The 21,012-nt window shown below is 45.9% G+C and overlaps 1 protein-coding gene across 2 annotated transcripts; it reads left to right on the forward strand.

The window, feature by feature from the left end:
- Positions 1-12,931: 12,931 nt before the first annotated feature.
- On the forward strand, positions 12,932-20,978 carry SELENOP (selenoprotein P; the record flags this gene model as incomplete). Of its 2 annotated transcripts, none has more annotated exons than XM_079791700.1 (5): positions 12,932-13,084; positions 16,271-16,486; positions 17,286-17,498; positions 18,747-18,864; positions 19,529-20,978. In XM_079791700.1, the coding sequence occupies exons 2-5, from the start codon at positions 16,284-16,286 to the stop codon at positions 20,117-20,119; spliced, it is 1,125 nt and encodes a 374-aa protein (XP_079647826.1). In that variant the 5' UTR covers positions 12,932-13,084; positions 16,271-16,283. The 2 variants fall into 2 exon arrangements, with proteins under 2 accessions (XP_079647826.1, XP_079647827.1); XM_079791701.1 differs by having other exon boundaries at positions 19,529-20,050.
- Positions 20,979-21,012: the final 34 nt, after the last annotated feature.

Here is a 21,012-nt window from a genome sequence, read left to right on the forward strand (position 1 = left end):
ATAAGGATTTAATCTCCAAAATTTATAGGGAACTCATACAACTTAACAAAAGGAAGATAAACAGTCCAATCAAAAATGGGCAAAGGACCTAAATAGACACTTTTTGAAAGTGGACATACAAAAGGCCAAGAAACATATGAAAACATGTTCTAAGTCACTAATCATTCGAGAAATGCAAATCAAAACATCAATGAGGTACCATCTCACACCTGTCAGAGTGGCTATCATCAACAAATCAACCAATGACAAATGCTGGAGAGGATTTGGAGAAAAAGGAACCCTCATGCACTGCTGTTGGGAATGCAGACTGGTGCAGCCACTGTGGAACACAGTATGGAGTTTCCTCAAAAAATTAAAAAAACAAAACTCCCATTTGATTCAGTGATCCCACTTCTAGGAGTATATCCTAAGAAAATAGAAACACCAATCATAAAGGATATATACATCCCTATGTTCATAGCAGCACAATTTACAATAGCTAAGATCTGGAAACAGCCTAAGTGCTCATCAGCAGATGAATGGATTTAAAAACTGTGGTACATCACAATGGAATACTACACTGCTGTAAAAAAGAAAGAACTCTTACCATTTGCAACAGCATGGATGGACCTGGAGTGCATTATGATAAGTGAAATAAGCCTTTAGGAGAAAGATAAATATCACATGATCTCACTCATTTGTGGAATATAAGAACAACATAAACTGATGAACAGAAATAGATCCAGAGACATAGAAGCATGGAACAGACTGTCAAACGTCAGAGGGAAGGCAGGGGAGGGTGTGTGTGGGGGTAAGAGATCAATCAAAGGACTTGCATGCATGCATTTAAGCATAACCCATGGATACAAATAGTAGGAGGGTGAGGGCATGTGCTGGGGAGCGGGAGCAGGTGGGGAGAGGTCAATGGGGAGAAAAGGAGACATATGTAATACTTTCAATAATAAACAATTTAAAAGAAAAGTAAGTGTTAGCCCTGAAAAATGCTTAGATGAAGAAGAACAAACTAGTGATCTTTCGATGAAGGACTTAATCCTTTAATCTAACGCTTGGGTTTCACAGCTGAAAACTTGAACTGAATATTTATATGATGACTTCATTTTGAAAAAGATGTCCATAGATATGTCCAGCTAAACATGAAATAAATGAGACCGAGGTATAAGTAGATGATTTCACAGAGCTGGGAACTCTTGCACAATTCTCTATCAGCTGTTTTGTGTTCTGGGATGAGGAAGATCAAAATCTTCATGGTGTCCAAGACCAAAACTTTCCAATCATTTCTGCGAAGATATCGCCTAATGCAGCCCACAGTCCAGTTGCTAAGGGAGGCAGCATGTAGCTAAGGACGACAGCTGTGGCTTTGGGAAGCCTGGCCTGGTCACTAGCTCACAAGCCCCTCCCCTCCTTTGAGGCTGTTGGTGGCTGCTCTCTCTCTGCAGGGGTCCTGGGTCAGTCTCAGGTGGTGAGTGGGCTCCTGAGCTTGTAAGATACCAAGACTTCCTCTTGTTAGAGAACAGAAAGACATTTGTCCACCGGGCCCTAGCAGTGGCCAAATGCTAAATACCAAGCACTGCAGTGGAGAAGATTGGCTATTTTATGATGAAGGGCACCACCCAGGAAAACGGGAAGTTCATGCTCAAAAGCCCGAACTCCCCGATCCAGGGTCCGGGGCAGGTTTTTTAGGGGCTGAGGGAGCAGGTATGCGGAAATGCTGGTGGGAGCAGTTTTGATTGGAGGACCTTGGAGCTTGGCCATTTATCATAAAGGGACATCAACATCGGATTGTCCTGAAAAACGAACCCTTTGCTTCTGGAAGGGTTCTGTTCAAGCTCCGTTTCTGGTTCTTTGGTTCCGTGGGTGGTGGCGGTGGAAGGAGGTGGGACGAGAGTTTGGTTCCAGGTACAGCTGGAGGTCACAGTTCTCTCCTCTGCTCATGCTTCGGCTGCATGACTTGCGGTTTTGATCTGTTGTCTCTGAAAAGCTACTCCATACCTCCTTAAACAGGACAGGATGGTTTTGAGCTGGTCCTGTGGTCACACCCTGGCTGAGTGGTCGAGGTGTATAGAAAGGATCAACCATGTGGGGAGAATAAACTAATAGCGTGGCTCTAAGGACCAGAGCAGATTCCTGGAACCCTGGGAATGGCTGGGGTGAGGCGTTTCAGGAAAGAAGAACCCAGTGTTTGGGAAGCAGAAGGACCAACAGCACTCGAACAGCCATTTTCCTGTCGAGTCCTCAGCACTGGAGCTCATCCTCTTTGCTAGAGCGTTGCCCCGATGGGACTCAACCACGCTCTTCTCTTTGTTTGCCTTTGTGTCCCACTCCCCAAGTCAAACACCGGAGACAGAGTGCAGTCCAGCTCACACTCATCTTCTCTGTTGTGGGCCGTGTGCAGAAGAGTTAACTAGCAGGCCTGAGACTGTTATCTGTAGAAGGGCCTGCTGGTGAGGTTGGCCTTTGGCCGGTGTCTGGGGGTTCCCGCCAGTCCCAGAACTGATAAGGGTGGTTCTCTGTGCCCACACTGTGCAAACAATGTGATTTATGCTGAAAGCCTGCTTTCCTTCTGGGAGCCTGGGATCGGTGCGTGCTAGGCAGAGTGCAGATGTGACCAACCCCAGTAACAACGTGGAACGGGGAGTCTGCAGCAGGCTTCCTCACAGAGGAACACTGCGCACAGGGTCTGCGTTGCTCACTGCTGGAGAGGGCGGCAGGCTCGCCTGTGTCAGAAGGAGGGAGCACGGGTTTCTCTGGATTGTGCCCGTCTCTTTCCATTGTGCTCCGACTGGGCATCCGCCCTCCATCACCGTAATAAATCTAAGCCTCGAGTCCAACTGTGTGCTGAGTCCCACGAGTCCTTCCAGCAAGTCTCTGAATATAGGGATTGCCTTGGGGATCCCACACAGGCCACCTCGAAGCACTAAAATATTTATACCAGTACCCAGCTGCAGCAAGATTTTGCTATTGTTGCACATTCCTGAATATATTGTTCCACAAAATCTGTCTCTTATGAAATATGCGGTCACATCTGTTTCTCAGGGTTACTCAAAGATGCTGTTTACCCTAATTAGAGACATTCCTACTTTGTCTGTAAAAATCTGGTTGGCAGGAAAGCCCTCCTGGGCCTCCTGCGGTATCGCGATGATACTTCCCTTGGGTGCAGGAGGGCTGGCTTCCTGACACCCGGGCACCCCGACTGGGGTCTCCCCCTCAGGCTGATCCTGCCTGCGGCAGCCTGGCTCCTTTCAGTCCTGAGGGCCTGGGCCAGAGCTGACTTTTCAGAACCACTGCTACAGCCCCCCACAGAGCAACCCCCTGGTCTCCAGCGCATTGCATCCTGGTTCCATTGTTCCCGCCCACGAGCTGCTCCCGTGCGGAGTCAGCACCAGCAGGTCTGTTTTCTCTTTGCTGCCTGGCGGCAGACATCTCAAAATTGTAAGTTTACAGTGTAGCAATGTCAAGTATATTCACCTTGTTGGTCCCCACAACACATATTTCTCAGGAGTCTGCAGAATGGGAAGACTTATCTCTGCAAAGTACTGTGAGTACTGGTCAGAGGCAAGTCTAACCTGATTGCTCAGACCAAGGTCATGGCCTCCACTCCTGGGGACCCAGACCTCAGAGTTCATGTGACTTTACCCGGGTGGCACCCTAGGGAAATCAAAGACGCCGGGCACAGCACTGTAATCTCCAACATTTAGCTGAGTTATGGCAGCTCAACCAATGCTCAGTTATTTACAAACCAATCAATGGAGGAAGGAATCCAGCCAGTGCTGTTGCTAAGCAATGGCTACCATCTCCCGTCGGCCCAGTTCCGTAGGCCCAGCTCATGTGGCGTCAGGATTGGACTAAATGGTACTTTTTGTGCGAAAACAAAATGGTCACTGGGCCCCTCCCAGGGCTCGGGAAAGCCAGAGAGCTGGATCGCAAGGCTGCTTCCCGCAGCCTTCTCCAGCAAAGAAAGGAAAACAAAAAGAAACTTATTGTTTCCCCTCTCTCCTGGCCTCTAACTGCTAGGCATAAATTTTCTCTCAGACTTTCCAGAAACCTCACCCTTGGACTAAGATCAAGAAAAGAAAATTCCAAGCTTTTCCTCAGAGTAAATGCAAACAAGATTTCGAGTGAAGTCTTTAGCTCTAAGGGACACCGAGTCTCCTCCCCGCTGCGGGGCTGTGGCTGGGCTCTGCCAGGGCACACCCAGGGCCCCGGGAGCCTGCTGGGATCTGCCCGAAAGCTTCTGTTAAGCCAGCTCTCTCATCCTCCCCGACCCACACCCAGGACCTTCCTTTTCAGTCTCTTCTTCCCTTTCAGAGTGACCTTAAATTGCATAACTTTAGGGGAAAAATGGACTCCCTTTTCTCAGGACCACAAACCACATATAATAGGCAACCATGGTCACCAAGATGGCCAGGCCTGAGTTTGAGCCTCCCTGGGATGTTAGGAGGGTAGATGTGACTCTGGCAACAACCTTAGAGCAACACTTAAATGGTTTGGCCCTTCCTTGAGCCCAAACTATTCTGGCAAGTCTATAAATGGCCCCTCCGAGTGCCTTGCTGAGCCTGTGGGCACCTGCGAGAGGGAGGCTGATGCTGAAAAGGCAGAGACTGGCCTTGGAGAAGGTTCTCTGGGCTCTAGTTACACACCACCCCTCTCGCTGCCTTCCCGTCCGTTCCTCACTGTGCACTGAAGTGGTCTTTGAAAACACGAATCTGATCATGTCACACACAACCTCCCCCGGGTCGCATGGCCGGTCACGTCTGGCGCCGCATGTCCGCATTTGGTCACTTACCCTCTGCTCCAGCTACACCATTCAGTGCCTTCAACCCGAGTGTGCCCTCTCACCACAGGTCTTTGCACATAGACTTTAAACATAATCCTTTCTCCAACTTCATCTGGTTGAGGACAGGACATGAAGAGGTCCCTGTGCACAGTTCATTTCTCTTCCAGCCTCAAGTTTATTTATATTCAATTCCTGGGGGAGCCCTAGCCAGTTTGGCTCAGTGAATAGAGTATTGGCCCTCGGACTGAAGGGTCCCAGGTTCGATTCCGGTCAAGGGCATGTACCTTGGTTGCAGGCTTGATCCCTGGCCCTGGCCAGGGTGCATGCAGGAGGCAACCACTTGATCCCCCTCCCTTCCACTGTCTCTAAAAACCAATGGAAAAATACCCTTGGGTGGGGATGAACAATTCCTGGGCGAGAGTAGCTTGTTAGAATATTGTCTTGTTTAATAACCAAGGAAGTTCGTATGTACAGCTAGTACTAGTGTTAAAATCTATGTTGAGTTAGTAGCCTTTCAAAACTTGCCATTGGTAGAGTATCAGTTCTACAGCAGTCAAAAGCTGAAGAAAAGGAAGTTTATCACCACAATATCATCAAAGCTCTCAGCTATTTTAAATCCATCTAGAGAATTCCTTGCTGTTAATGAGTCTGACCACCAAGAACAACAGGAAATGCGAGAAAGCCTGTCAAATGCTTCCAAGTTCGGCCTAATGTTCCTGGACAAACACTATTTATTGAGTAACAGCCATATGCAGAGACCTGGGCTAAGCACTGTGGGGAGACCTTGCAGCATCATACTTGTCCTTACAGCTTATTATCCATCTGCAGAGTTAGGAAATTCAAGTTCAATAACAACAACCCCAAGTCCCACAGCAGCAGCAGAGACTTCAGGCTTACACAGGCCCAGTGAGTTGTGTAAAATGAAGTGTGAGGGGCACCTTGAGGAGGGAGGTCTCGCAGTGGCTGGGCTTCAGAGCCATTGGGACTCAGCTGGGGTTTGAAATAACAACAGCAGCTGCTATTTTGTGAGCATTTACCACGTCAGGCATTGTGCCGGGTGCGTACACCTATTTTCTTTTTATTTCAGCACCGCTCTACTGGAAAAGCACTAAAGCACACCTGCGCAGCTAAATAAACGTGCTTATATACCTGCTCCATGGCCTGGAAAAAGTCAGTTCCTCTCAAATGGATCTGCAGAGTCAATGCAAGTCCAATCAAAATCACAAAAGCCTTTGTTACACCTGCTCTCTTTTTCCGCCCTCACCACAACCACACGCTGTGAAGTACTGGAAACCTGACCAGTGGCACCATCCAGCAGAGGCTTATTTTTCCTCAGGTAAGAACCCAGGGCAGGGCCTGGGCTGCCCTGACGCAGGTGCTGGAGGAACCCTCCGGGTTCCGCCGGGTTCCCGCTGTGCCAGAGCCAGGTGGTTCCCCTCTTCTGCTACAAAATGCCGGGTCACTGCAGGCATCTGGATGGCGCCCCAGCAGAGAGGTGAACCCCAGTGCTGGTAAATGGAAGGAACACTTCCCTGGGATTCCCAGCAAAGTTTCGACTCCCACTCCAGCCCATTGGTCAGAACTGTGTCGTCTAGACACACAGCTGCAGGATTGGCTGAGAACTTGAGGCTTGTTTATTTTTACTTATTTATTTTTTACATTCATCTTTATTGTTGAAGGTATTACAGATGCCCTCCGCCCTCCCATTGATCTTCTCCACCTGGCTCCTGCCCCCTCTGCAGGCCTTCACTATTGTCTGTGTCCATGGGTTATGCATATAGGCATAAGAGTTCTTTGGTTAATCTCTTCCCGCCCCCTCCTTAGTAGCGCCTCCACAGAGAACTGCTATCATTCTCCCTTCCTACATGAGAAAACCTACACATTGGGAGTTACCTAACTTGCCCAAGGTCATATAGTTAATAAGTAGAAAAGCTGGCCACCAACGCAGGCAATCTGATTCCAGAGCCTGAACTTCTAACGCTGTGCTTAGCTTTGAACTGGGGAGCAGAGGGAAAGCACTCAGGGCCAGGGGGATGGTGTTGACCCAGGTGGGTGGGGGGAGAGGCAGTCATACAGAGAGGGGCAGGAAGTAAGGAGGGAAAGGTCATTTGGGTTCATTCCATCTGCCTGGTTACGCCTTCAGGGTCAGGAGCCTTGTCAGTCCCAAGATCGAAATAATGATGACGTAACCAGGCACATGTCAAGAAGTGAAAAACTTGTCCAGAAGGCCAAAGCCAAGTTAGCTAACAACACGAGCAGGGTTAGTGCATTAGGCGATGCCAAATGTGAGCGGAGCCAGAACCCGCAATTTATGGCAAGTCCAAGGTGGGAGCTGGAGCAGCCAAGGTTGGGTCCAGGCATGTTTGGAGATTCAGATGAATGAAATAATGTGCAATTTTTAAAAACAATGGGGTAATTCTCCACACATTGACATAGACAGATGTCTAAGACTTGGAAAGATGTCCATGACATATTAGCAAATTAAAAATAGTTGTGAAACAGTATGCAGAGAATGACTACATTGATTTACCCCCCAGTATATCCTCTTCCAAGAGTTTGGGATACAAATTAAAACCAGATTTCCTCTTTTGGAAAGTTGAATTGTTCTCAGTGACCATTATATAAAGTGACCTGGTCTGAATTGGTTATTCCATCAGAAAACTCATAACATTTTCCTTGCATTTCTATCAGAAAACACTTCAGTGTTGAGAAACCATCAAAAGGAGTCCTAGAGGACCTTTTGGTGCTCCCACACATGTAAAATGAAGTGGCAAATTAAGGACACCAGAAAATTAGCGCAGGTTGGCTTGAGAAGCTGATTTCACTGACATGGAGGAGTAGCTCTGGAGAAACTGTTCAGCCACGTAAACCCTCTCCTCTACGGCATGTTGGACACACAACAGAAGGCTTTCGAAGCTTTAAGGGTTTAGTGAGCGTAAATGTTTTAGCAGTGCGTTTAAGGCATTATCTGCTCTGAGAAGGACCTCCTTAGACACACCTGTGTTCCATGTCTCGGACACGTGAGGACAGGAATACTCACCTGAGCCTCATCAGCAACATGGCAGCTCGGACCACGAGAAGTGGCCAAGATAAAAATGATTTCAAGCAAATGATTTGCTTTGTTAGGTTTGGATCACCCTCTGGACTAGAAGGAATTTCACAGGGACTTCAATGAAATTCTGTAACTCCAGAATTTGTACTTCTAATTTCATCCCTCTTATGGAAAAATGTATTACTCATTTGCACATTCTTGCAAATCCTTATCAAGAATCAAGAATTTGTATGAAACCGCCCGGTGCGTCTCCACGGTTGTGGCTCAGAACCCCCGTGGGACCTGAGAGCAGCTGTAGCCGGTCCCAGGTTTATCAGGGACACCCGTCTCTGCCCCTTCTCACACTGCCCTGTTGTGAGAGCCAGTTACTGTCAACTCGGCCTGTCCAGGTGGCCAAGCTCCCTGAGCTTTGATCCCAAACTTCCTGATCTCTGAGTTCCTTTCCCCCCAGTTCACACCTGTTTTTTTGAGCCCCGCCACAGGTTCCCCTTACTTTGTTGACTTACTTGGGCTTTTACAAACCTCAGCTCTCAGATTTCAGCTTTATAGGATCCTTTGACCTCAGTGTCTCCTGAAACTTTGAGCCAATCTGGTCAGGCCTACCGCCAGGAACCCTGAACTGCCTGCCGGGCTAGCCAAGTCACTAGGACATGAAAAGTATAGTGGGTGAGCGGCACTTATTAGAAAATACAAGATTAGGAACAAGAGTGAAATACACGCGTTTCATTTTAGATTTGGGGAAAACTAGATGGGGACACTTAGGAAGAAATTCCAAGAAATCCACTCCGAATGCCAACCTGAACAATGGTGTAAGATTTGCCAGAAATATTCTTTCTAGGAAACCAGTTTTCTAAATATCATTAAGCCTACATAACGAGTTCCTGATCAAAGCCACACACTTAATTCTGTGCTGGTGAACTATGACATTAACTTGCTTAGGTGGGATGCAGCTTACCTGTAGTGCAGGGCAGATGGTCCGAGTCAGGATCCCACTTTCCACACTCTCTCTGTCTCCTGTGGCTGCACTGGGCTAAACGAAACCCCTTAGCCCCTCCCCAAGCACAGCAGCTGTGTGTGTTTGAGCCCAAATGCAGCTAAAAAGCATCAGGTGGACTCAGCTCTAAAATGTGCAAAAACACTTCTTCAAGGCTTAAAAAATTAATGAAACTCTGGTACTGATACTTTTAAAGACAACTTAAAAAGTTAATAGAACATTGATTTTTAAGATAGGCAATTCTTTTTTTTTAAAATATATTTTATTGATTTTTTACAGAGAGGAAGGGAAAGGGATAGAGAGTTAGAAACATCGATGAGAGAGAAACATTGATCAGCTGGCCTCATGCACACCTCCCACTGGGGATGTGCCCACAACCAAGGTACATGCCCTTGACTGGAATCAAACCCGGGACCTTTCAGTCTGCAGGCCGATGCTCTATCCACTGAGCCAAACCAGTCAGGGCAAGATAGGCAATTCTTAAAATGTCATCCTAATGTTAACAATTCAATGTTAGTTTAAATACTTGAAAATTTCCTGAAGTATTTTATTCTTTATTTTTTCAAGCAATGACTGTTTTATTTTTGTTACAGATTTTTTAAAAATTGATTTCAGAGAGGAAGTGAGAGGAAGTGAGAGGGAGAGAGAGAGAGAAACATCAATGATGAGAGAGAATCATTGATTGGCTGCCTCCTGCACATCTCCTATTGGGGATTGAGCCCATAACCCAGGCATGTGCCCTTGACCAGAATTGAACCTGGGACCTTTCAGTCCGCAGGCCGATACTCTATGCACTGAGCCAAACCAGCTAGGGCAAGCAATGACTGTTTTTTAAAAAAATCATTAATATTAACATCATTGTTTTTTAAAAAACTAACAACTGTTTTATTAAAAAGATTGTCAAAATTCTTCTACCAATTAGCAAACCGTTAACATACTCACATGTGCACCTGGTGTTGCTGTAGTTCAAAACACAGATGGCACACTATCAATATGGGTGTTCCAGTAATTCAGGGATCAGTGTCGTTGGGGGGTCATTTGATGCCCCGACATGCTTCTTGCACGTTGGTGTCAACACTGTGTCCCCTGAGGAGCTGTGGGCACTAGCTTTGGACATGTTTCCTTTTAAAAAATTAGTAACATCCCATTTCCAGCAAAAAAATCCCTCTGATGTTTGCTCCTCTCTGCAGGGGCTCAGCCCCGCGTGAAGTCTGGCACAGGATTAGGCTCCCTCCTGAAGTGCCTCTCTGATTGATCTATGCAACAGCCCTCAGATCTGAGAGCCGGTGAGCTGGAAGAAAAGCTCCCTTCAAAGCGGCTTCAGTTCCAATTAGTCCTTATCTCCTCAAGCGGCTGTGCCCAAGCCTTCCTTTGGCCATTGTTCCTACTTATCGCGTTCACTTTGAGGACATCTTGCTTTTTCCTAAGCATTCCTTGCTTATCTTCCAACACGGATGCCCAAACAATATTATATCTGGTACAACGCTTAGGATGAGGTCTAGGGCACCTTCTTGGACATATGCAAAGGGAAGAAAGAATAAGTTAGGCCAAAAGGCACTACTTCCCAAGATAGTGGGAAAACCTTCATTTCCCTTTGCATGTAAAACACCAGCCAACAACCAAGCCCAGGGGGTTACTATAGGTCACAGGCCCTTCCTGTAGCAGCAACACTCTTTCACCTTCTCATATTTTGAGACATCAGTGTTTCAGAGGTGCTCATGGATCAATGCCGTGTTATCACCTGCTGTAGCTAATAAACTGATTTATCAAACCGCCGCTTGGAGCCCCTCTCTCTGAAGTATATCACGGACTCACAGATTCATAGGGGCCTGCTCTCCATGGAAAGCACCTCAGACCCATGAAAAGGTGAGAATGCTTATTAAAGACATGGGTTACATGCCTGCATAAACATTCTGGGCACCAATGAAAAGGATGAGACAGTCTGACGAAAGATTCTTGGCTCCAGGTTGGAAGTTGTAAGAGATGAGGTCATTAAGATAAAGTTCAACTTCGAGAGTCATAGTCGTAAGGTTAGGTTGCGGTGGTGGCTAGAACAACCACTGGGATTGTAACCATAACAAGGGAAACAGGACAGCTTTCTAGAAGCACTGTGGTCACTGGCAGGGTGACCTGAGGCTAGAGGGTCAAACGGAAGATAAAGTGCCTGACGCACTTTGCTGGCCTATTGCTGGCCCTGCCTCCAGGCTGGTTACAAGATCCCTGTTTTCATTTCCAAGGTCCCAAGGAACCTTGTGTCACAGTCATCCCAGACATTAAGACGCTTTACAGCGTGTATTTCTGTGTACTTGTTTGCATACTTTATTAGATTTTTGAGTTCCTTGAGAACAAGGGCCTAGCGTAAGGCCCTAATAAGTGTTTATTTGATTTTGCTTGATTTAATGTAATTTGATTTAACACCCAATGAATGTTTGTTTTAAAATTCTGCTTCCTTAAAAATGCTGACTGTGCAAATAAAAAATAAAAAGCTAAAAAAAAAAAAAAATGCTGACTGCTCCCAGGGCTCCTGGCACAGGAGAGGCTGTTAAGAATGGATCCCCTTCAACCACCACAAGCCCCCCATCTTCTCCTCTTGCCGTCTGGGGAGACGGCACACACAACCCTGGCTGCACACTGGGAGGGGATCCCTCTGAGAGGAGGTGATGGTGGATACCGTTTCCTGCTGCAGACAGGCCCAATGTGACTATTTTAATTTGTCAAGAAAGTGAACTACAGCGGGGACTATCTGCTTTTCACAAAAATTCTGCACAATGTTTTTGTGAAAAGCAAGTATGAATCTATATGCTTTTTTTCTTTCTGGGGAGAAATTAAGCCTTTACCTGGGTTCTCAAAGGGGCTCGGGACCCCGAAAGGTACCACCTACTGTTTAGTAGGAGTGAAGAAGTAGGCTTTCAAATGTCAAGTGTCTGCTTCGATGGTAAGTTTCCTTTCAGGAATGGTAATGTCTGAGCCTCGTCTTTACTTCCTGCACCTTGCACAGCCCTTGCCAACACTCAGCAGCCAACAGGGGTCTGTTTGACTAGAGTGTGTGGGAGTGCCAAGCCAGGCCGACTTGAAGAGCATTGCTGCCTGCTCCCCGGGACCTACCCGGGACGTCTCCGCTTGTCCTTGTTCCTCACCTGCCCGCGTGCGCTCACTCGCAGGCTAATGGACAGCACCTGCCCCTTTCTGAGAGAGCAGGGATTTCCAATTTATTTGTATCTTTTCAAATGTCCAGACCCTTTTCCATGTCCAACTACTGTCACTGCTAGCATTTATTTGTATGTACTTCCTTGTAAAGATTTTACATTAGATCACAAATTCTGTGGGACACACAGGTCTTCCGGGGAGTAGGGCTTGTGTGGAAGCGAAGTGAGGCTTGCTTTCCCTCAGATAGGAGGCCTATTTTCTCATTCTTTTCCTTAAGTGAAAAAGAGCAGAGGCCCTGTGAGAGCCACACTGATTCGAGTTTTATTTTAAAATATATATTTACTGATTTCAGAGAAGAAGGGAGAGAGAGAGAGAGAGAGAAACATCAATAATGAGAAAGAATCATTGATTAGCTGCCTTCTGCATTCCCCCTACTGGGGATTGAGCCTGCAACTTGGGCATGTGCCCTTGACCAGAATGGAACCCGGGACCCTTCAGTCCGCAGGCTGATGCTCTATCCACTGGGCCAAACTGGCCAGGGCTGATTGGAATTTTAAACAGCAAACAATCCGAGCTGCTCAGTAGCAGCAGGAGGCCCGGAGGCTTCAAACCGCAGGTGATTTTTCTAACAAAGTACAAACAGCTGGGGTTAGGCTCCCGCCACAGAGCAGAAAGGAAAAAAAGTTTTCTTTTTTTTTCTAACGCAGTAGCTTAACTTGCTGGCTCAGCACATGTTTTCCCTGTGATAGTTTGGAAAAAAACGTGTCTGGGACGCCCTCTTTCCCCTTAGCCCTTCCTCCCGCCCCCGACTGTACCATTCAATCCGAAATACTGGGGTGACTAGAGGATAAGGAATAAATCGATAATTGCCGAAAACGCTGCCCCCACGTTGCTCAGGGCAGCGCCTGATCCTTTCTTTTGGGGTGATTGTGATGATCAGCTCAGGGCGGTGCTCTGCTGACAAGGTCACAGCCCAGGGAGCTGGACTTGGGACTGTGGCTGGGGGCGGGGGACGGGGAGGTAAACAACAGGACTATAAATATCAGAGGTTCTGGCCGGCCCAGCGGAGCGGCTGCTGAGCAAAGAGAAGATCAGCCTAATCCGAGGGGCTGTCTGTGTAAGTAGGAACCCTGCGTTTTCCACATCGATTCTTTTAGAGTTTGGTAGATAAGATGATTCTGAGTCTGGTTAAGTTTCTTTCCTTTTAGAATAGATTTTAAAAGAAGAGGCAGGTAAAGAAAATACAGAAGAAAGAGAATAAAACCCTGTTAGCTGGGGTGTGGCGGGTGTGCTTCTGTGGTGGGCACCTTGGTCGGCTGGTGGTTTCTGCCCCTCTGCACAGCTGAGCTTGCAGGTGGGAGCAGGGGACGGGGGAGAAATTGAACACTTTGACTCTGCAAAAGTGGTGATGTTCTAGGGGCAACATTTCATGTTCAAGCTTAAGTACTTCCCCCTGAAATGCAGAGTGAGGACTCTAAGGGCAAAAATAGCCCACAGAGTTGAAGAGCAGAGGCGAAATATGGCCATTCTATAGGGATTAGAAATGTCCGGGGATACTGTGAGCAGTTGCAGAAAAGAGGATAAAAAGAAGGGAGAGCAGGTGCAGGAATAGTCACCCCTGCAAGAGGTACACCATGTCATAATCGGTGCCTGGGACTGAATTTGCAGTTGATTGGTGAGTGGGTGCTCTTAGGTGAATGAGGAAGGACCCTCGGACGCCCATCCGAAGTTCAAGGGAAGAGGATGGGAAAGGTTCTGCATATCCTGGCTTTTAATGGGGAATTCTAACCAAAGGTGGGTCTGCGTGTGGCCGGCAAACCTAGGTTTTGTGATTGAAAAGTGCTGAGATTAGTGACATTTATAAGTACGTTCTAATTGTTATTGGATCAGCTGCCAGTAAATCCAATTTGGTTATTTATCTTCATTATTTTTATGTAGCTGTCTGACAGCTATAATTATAATCAAAAGTCTATTATGTAAAAGAAAAAAAGACCTTAAACACAGTTGAACAGACTGTCGGTTACAACAACAGAGGGTAATCTGAAAGTGTGAACTCTAATTCACTACCCTCTGCTGATGGCTTGAGTTATTAATATTTTTTAATCAAAAAGCTAAATTAGGGACAGGAGTGAAATAGTCTTTTCCTTTATACTCACTATGCAAACATTTGAACTTTACGCTCTGTGGAAAAGTGAGAGTGCCCAGAGCTGACTTTATGCAGAAGGCTCTATATTTACTGAATTTAGATTCTAGATAGGAGGGATGAACTGGCCATCCCAGTAAGAAACAAAACAGCCTGCATGATTTTAACGCCCCCTTCGCCATTCTAGGGCATCGGCAAACAAACAAAAAGCCCTGGCTGCTGCAACTACCACAGGCGACCTGCCTTCAAACTACCACTAGTTCTCAGGAGCTAAGAGGTCATGTTTTAGAGTCAGCAAAACTGGTTTGAATCTGGTCTTCCTGGGGACTTACTGCCTGTGTGGACTTGGGCAAGATGCCTAAACTCCCTCTTAGTCACAGTTTCCTCACCTGCAAAAGGGAAAATGCTCACGTAGTTGTTAGGGTGAACTGACATGATATAAGCAATCGCTCAGCACTCCTGCATATAGTTTTAAATGCTCGATAAATGGGAGCTATAATAAATGGGAACTATATCATCAATACAAACACTATACTAAAGAATTCCCTAGATCTCACCTAGCTATATCTTCTCCTTTTTAAAATATTAGAGTTTTAAAAGTGTTATACTAGTTGGGGTGGCTTAATAAATTATTTAATTTATCCTCTCTTAACCACCCTTCTCCTCATTTAGTTAGGCTCTTATCATGAAATATAAGGAGGAATTTTGTGGTGTTAATAATGTGGAAGATAACCAGGTGCTATAGAGTCCCATCTATATCTAGCTGTACATTAGAGCCCCAATCCATCTGATGTTAGCCCCTTGATTTGGGGCTCACTCTAGGAAACTTATCATTAGCTTCCTGTTCTCCCCCTCCCCCCTGCTAAGTAAAAAGTGGTTTTCTTTTAAAAAAATATATTTTATTGATTTTTTACAGAGAGGAAGGGAGAGGGTCAGAGAGTTAGAAACATCGATCAGCTGCCTCCTGCACACCCCCGACTGGGGATGTGACCGCAACCAAGGTACATGCCCCTGACCGGAATCGAACCTGGGACCCTTCAGTCTGCAGGCTGACGCTCTATCCACTGAGCCAAACCGGTTAGGGCAGTGGTTTTCTTTTTTATCCCACATCAGTTCCTGAAAAGGCACCAGCTTCCTAGCTCTGGAATTTTGTCCTGATCTCTTTCCCTAGTCTTACATTAACATGATCAGGTGTGGATTTTTCTTTCTCTGCTCATCTCTGCTGAATGTGTTCCTTTCTTCACCACCTCTCTACAAGTCGCCTGTTTTATCCGTGGCTGTCTGCTGAGAGAGCTAGCCCTGGCATTGGGAATATTTCCGGTCAGGCATTTAACTCCCCTATTCAGAGAGGGCACCTTTTTACCCAGGAATGTGTCATCGAGTCCCAGGAACTTTCAGGAAGTATCTGCAGCCAACAGGCTAATTGAGCGCCGATTTCAGTGAGTCTTAATGGCACAGGGGGCAGTGGCTATGCAGCCTTTCTCCTCAGTACGGTTTTTCCCTTGGTCCATACTTACCTTGGATGTGGCAGGTAGCTTTCCATCTGAAGACATTCAGATCCTTTAATATCGGCAGAGCATTAGACTTGTAAAAACAAGCGCAACAATACCCAAGAGATTTACAAATACAGAAGGCTTGCCCCTGAAGAGCTAAGGGCCCCCCGTGAGCCACCTCCATGGTGGTGGCTGCCCTCACTGCCACCTCCTCGTTTCATGCTTTTGTCATTTCTGTGCAGAATCCCCGATGTACCCCTTCCTTTCTTAGATTGGTCAAGGGTGGAAAGAAGCAATCACCACTTAGTGTATCTCAAAAATCAAACCGTGTTTACAGAATGTGACTTAGTTATGGCGGCCAGAGTCTCAAACTGTCCCATGCACTGTCTCCTGGGGACGGGTTTGGCTCCCTTTCAGGCACATCTCCATGGCGTGCTGCCTGCAGCATCTCGCTAAGCTGGACAGTTCAGGGGTGCTTGGACACCTACCCTGCCTCTGGCTGACCTTTTCACCTGTCAAAGAAGATTTGGTGCATGAGCCCAACAACATGGTGACAGGATCCAGGGCTACGTATTTAGAGGAAAGAGAGTTATACTGGACTTACAGACATGCCTGCTCAGGACCGAAGCCTTCCATGAAGATGACCGAAAGCCCTTCTCTTTTTCAGGACAAGCCCAGCAATGTGGAGAAGCCTGGGGTTCGCCCTGGCTCTCTGTCTCCTCCCCTGGGGAGGCACGGAGAGCCAGGGGCAAAGCCCCTTCTGTAAGCCACCTCCGGCCTGGAGCATAGGGGAGCAAGACCCCATGCTGAGCGCCTCTGGCTCCGTGGCCCTGGTTGCCCTTTTGCAAGCCAGCTGATCCTTCTGCCTCAAGCAGGCCGCTAGGTAAGATGGACTTGCTGGGGTCTGGGACTTCTTCAGGGAAACTCTGTTAAATACACACAGGCATAAAGTAAAGTAAAAATAGAAACAATATATTTATGAAATCACATTTTTTGAAAAACCATACATCTTTGGATAGAACATGCTAGAAGAAAAAAGAATAGGAGGATATACACCAAATGTTTACAGTCATTTTCCTGGGACTATAACAATTTTTTCTTCCTTTTGTGGACCTGTATTTTATACTGTCCTACTAAATAGGTATTATTTGTGTAATGGAAATGTTCTAGAATGTACTCTGCAAATGCCTTAGTCATTTCAAGGTAGCAAACAAAGATGAAGGCTTCGCCAGGGTAGAAGGAACACTAGACTTGCCACAAAGGTCTTGGGTCATTTAGCAAGCATGTAAATTTACATAAGTTTGTTAAATCTATATAACAAATATGTGTAAAAATATTTGTTGGGTTACTTGCCAGATATTGACTGGGTAGAATTCTTGGTAAGATGGATTAAAAATATACACTTCATAGGATTAATTTGAGAACAAAATGAACTCATGTTTGTGCAAGCATTTAGTATAAGGTTTTAACTGGCACAAGTGCTCAGTAAATAATTAAAAAAGTGCAAGTTTTAGTCCTTTACAACAATATAAAGAAGGAGTATGAGTAAGTAAAACATAGTAAGAGTGTTTCATGTAGAAAACAAAGAGTGAGGAGAAAGAGATAAGTCACTAATAAAATTAAGTGAGATTATTCTCTCTCTCCTTTTTTTTTTTTTTTGGTATTTTCCCCAAATATTTTAGTTTGGAAGACCTGCGAGTAAAGCTGGAGAAAGAAGGTTTTTCTAACATCTCCTATGTTATTGTTAATCATCAAGGACTCTTTTCTCGATTAAAATATAATCATCTTAAAAATGAGGTTTCAGAGCATATTCCTGTTTATCAACAAGAAGAAAACCAAACAGATGTATGGACTCTCTTAAATGGAAATAAAGATGACTTCCTCATATATGACAGGTATGTACGTACACACACATGCACCCACACAGATCCATACACACTACCAGAAATTAAAGATGCCTACTTGTATTTAATTTAATAGAAATTGAGTTGAGATAAGACCCTTGCTTTTATTTTATTACCAAACTAGAGGCCCGGTGCATGAAAATTCGTGCACTGGGTGAGGGTCCCTCAGCCCAGCCTGCCCCCTCTCACAGTCCGAGAGCCCTCAGGGGATGTCCTACTGATGGCTTAGACCTGCCCCCACAGGGGCATGGAGGCCCCTGTGGAGCAGGCCTAAGCCACAGTGGGAGGCCACCAGGCTGATCAGGGGAAGGTGCCGCCCCCATCACCCCGCTGCTGCTGCCACTGCCACTGCCAGCCGCCGCACCTGCCAGCCCTTGGCCCTCGCAGTTGCCAAGGTGTTTTCATCAACATGGACTCCAGTCCCTTCACCACAAAAAAATGACAACTTTATTTAGGCGTTTTCAAGATGTCTCTTTCATAGGATATGACATTTCTTTCTTTTCTTTTTTTAATCCTCCCTGAGGATATTTTCCCATTGATTTTTAGAGAGCATGGAAGAGAGAGGGAAAGACAAAGAGAAACATCAATGTGAGAGGGACACATTGATTGGTTGCCAGCCGCGGCGGCTGCTGTTCAGGCCCTCCCCTGGTGCAGGCGCATGGAGGCCCCCACTGAGGCCCCGGCCCCAACGCTGCAAGTCCCTGCCCACCCGCACCTGCTGCGTGTGCAGCTTGCTGATCGGTTGTTACTGTGACAGCGTCCTGGACAATTTGCATATTCCTCTATTATTAGTATATATGGACCACTGACCAAGACTCTAGGATGTTTTGTTAGGCTGTGACTTCTTGTGTGGACTTTGTGCTGCCTTAGCAGCTGTGAGCGGCACATATGACTTGCAGAAATTAATTTGTGATGTCAGTGGTTTGGGCATGGGTAGAATTTTTAGGTCAATTACAAATTGTATTTGATCAAGTCACAATGGCTAGACTACAGTTTTGATATTGTTCATAGCGATATGTCTGTAACATTTCTAAAAGCTAGTGGTAGACTCACTGCATCTTGCTCTGACCTGAGCTGGCTGAGCGCCAGGGAGCTTGAGACCCGCCGAAGAACCATTCCTGAAGGCCGACCTGTCTTAGTTATGAGACCCCTGACCCTACACAGCCTTCTTTCAACCCCACTGGGGTAGGAGCACGATAGAGAACATTGTGATGATGCCGTCTTTGTCCTTTCTTCCAGGTGTGGCCGCCTTGTGTATCACCTTGGCCTGCCTTTCTCCATCCTAGAGCTCCCGTACGTGGAGCAGGCCATTAAGATTGCTTACTGTGAAGAGAAATGTGGAAACTGCTCTCTCACGGTATGTCCCTCAATGATTTTTACTGGGCGAAAAGAGGGGATCTTTAAAGAGTTATCGAAATAAGTTAATGTTTCATGACCAATTTAGCTAGTCAGTGTCGGTGTACTAAAAAGAAACTGCAACAGGAATTTTTATCATCACACACACTCCCTGTCATGTAACCTATTCTTTAAGACATCTTTTCAAGATCCATAATTGCCGCTTTGGTCTAGAGTTTAGAGAGTGAAAAACAACTTAGATCACATGTTTCAGTTACTGGCAAATGATGCTGTGAGAGTGTAAGTGAGAACTCAGCCAACATAAAGGCACGTCAGTGTAAAATCCTGAGTGTGGTTCACGCAAGAGCATAGAGACGGCAAAGCGCGACCACAATGTGTTTCCTGAACTGGAGTGGGGCCCAGGGAAGGACTTCATGGAGCAAGGGTGTGAGGCATTCAGCTTTTCCCAAGGTCTTAGCTGTCTGCCATCCTGCAGTTGGATCATGCCATTTACTTTGAAATGGGATAAGTTTTCTACTCGTTCCTGAGATTTCTTTCCCAACACACAAAGCCAGTTCCATCCTAGTGAACTAGTTGGAGTTTCATGGTAGCCCTGCAAATCATTTTTCGTGCATTCACGCTGAATCTATACATGTGTTGATGAGGGATTGATAAATTTGTTTCAGACACTGGAAGATGAAGACTTCTGTAAGAATTTGTCTTTGGCTCCTGTGAGAAAAACCATGGAGGCTCCGGAGCCACAACACCATCACCACCACCATCACCATCATCATCACCATCACAAGCATGGGCATCAACACATTCCCATTGCCCAGCTCTCCGAGAACCAGCAGCCAGCGGCACCAAACGCGTCTGAGCATGACCCTCTTCCAGGTCTTCACCACCACCTGAAGCTCAAGGGCCCCCAAAAACAGGGTCACCCCGAGCACTGAGACGAGCCAGGAAGTGAAAGTTTACCACTCTCTTCTCCACAGAAGAAACTCTGAGGAAAGAGGTGTATAAACCAGTTACTCTGAAAGTTGCCCAGAGAGTCAGAGTCAGCCGCTAGCAGCTGATGCTGACACTGTCGCCACCTGGCATTTGAGCGCACAGGGTCCGCAATCACCTGACAGTGTAGAGAAGCCCTCCCCTCTTTATGCAGCTGATTGGGGCTTTGGGCCGAGGAGGAGAACGTCATTGAGTCTTGACAGTGACGCTTGCCTCCCGCTGCCTGACAGGCAGGTCAGCTCGAGCCCACAGAAGCCAGCACCACCTGAAGCTGAAAAACTGAGGCAGAAATGTGACAGTGACCTTCAAACTAAATATCTAAACTAGGATATACTCCCAAGTCAGTCTAGACACAATTTCACTTAGCATATTTATAGACTACTTAATAAATAATGATAAAAGGAATTGGATTTGTGCAAACATGAAGAAATCTACGATATTGGCTTCCAAATTTTAAGATTTATGCCACAGAAAAATTTGACCCAAACCAATTTTTTTTCATTAGAGGGCCACTGAAAGGTGATTGCAGCGCTTGGTTAGTCTGTCTTTCTTTTTCTTTTTCCAGCATTCTACTTGCATTAATGAGAACAGGAACATAAACTATGACCTAGGGGTTTCTGTTGGATAGTTAGCAATTTAGAATGGAGGAAGAACAACAAAGACATGCTTTCCATTTTTTTTTCTTAATTCTCAAAACAATGTTACCTTTGTCTTTTCAATCTTACAGTTTTAACTGTAGTGAATTCTTGCTACTTAACCTATGAGTACCTTGCTACTGACTACATTTTAAATATCCATTTATACTTTTTTATATCTAAGACTCAAATCTTAAATTTTATTATCACCTATGAAAGAAGGCTTTATCTATTGTTTTCTTTACCTTGCATTGTATAAAACTCTTTAAGACTTGAGAATGCCTGTCTTGAAAGATATAAGGGGAAAGAGAAAAGAATGTTGTCTAGCTCTTGATTGCTGAGTAAGTATTTCCATAGTCAATGATGGCTCACTAGGTAAACTCAATCCTATGAGCCTGAACTCCGTTATGGTTAATACTATTAAGTAAGAATGCAGTGTACAGTTGGCCAAAGTGTGGATTTATTTCAATAAACTCAATTTAAAATGTTTAAAGCTGTCTCTTTCATTGTTATTATTTAGGCAGTTT

This window comes from Cnephaeus nilssonii (assembly GCF_951640355.1).
Source record: "Cnephaeus nilssonii genome assembly, chromosome: 2".
Taxonomy (NCBI): Eukaryota; Metazoa; Chordata; class Mammalia; order Chiroptera; family Vespertilionidae; genus Cnephaeus; species Cnephaeus nilssonii.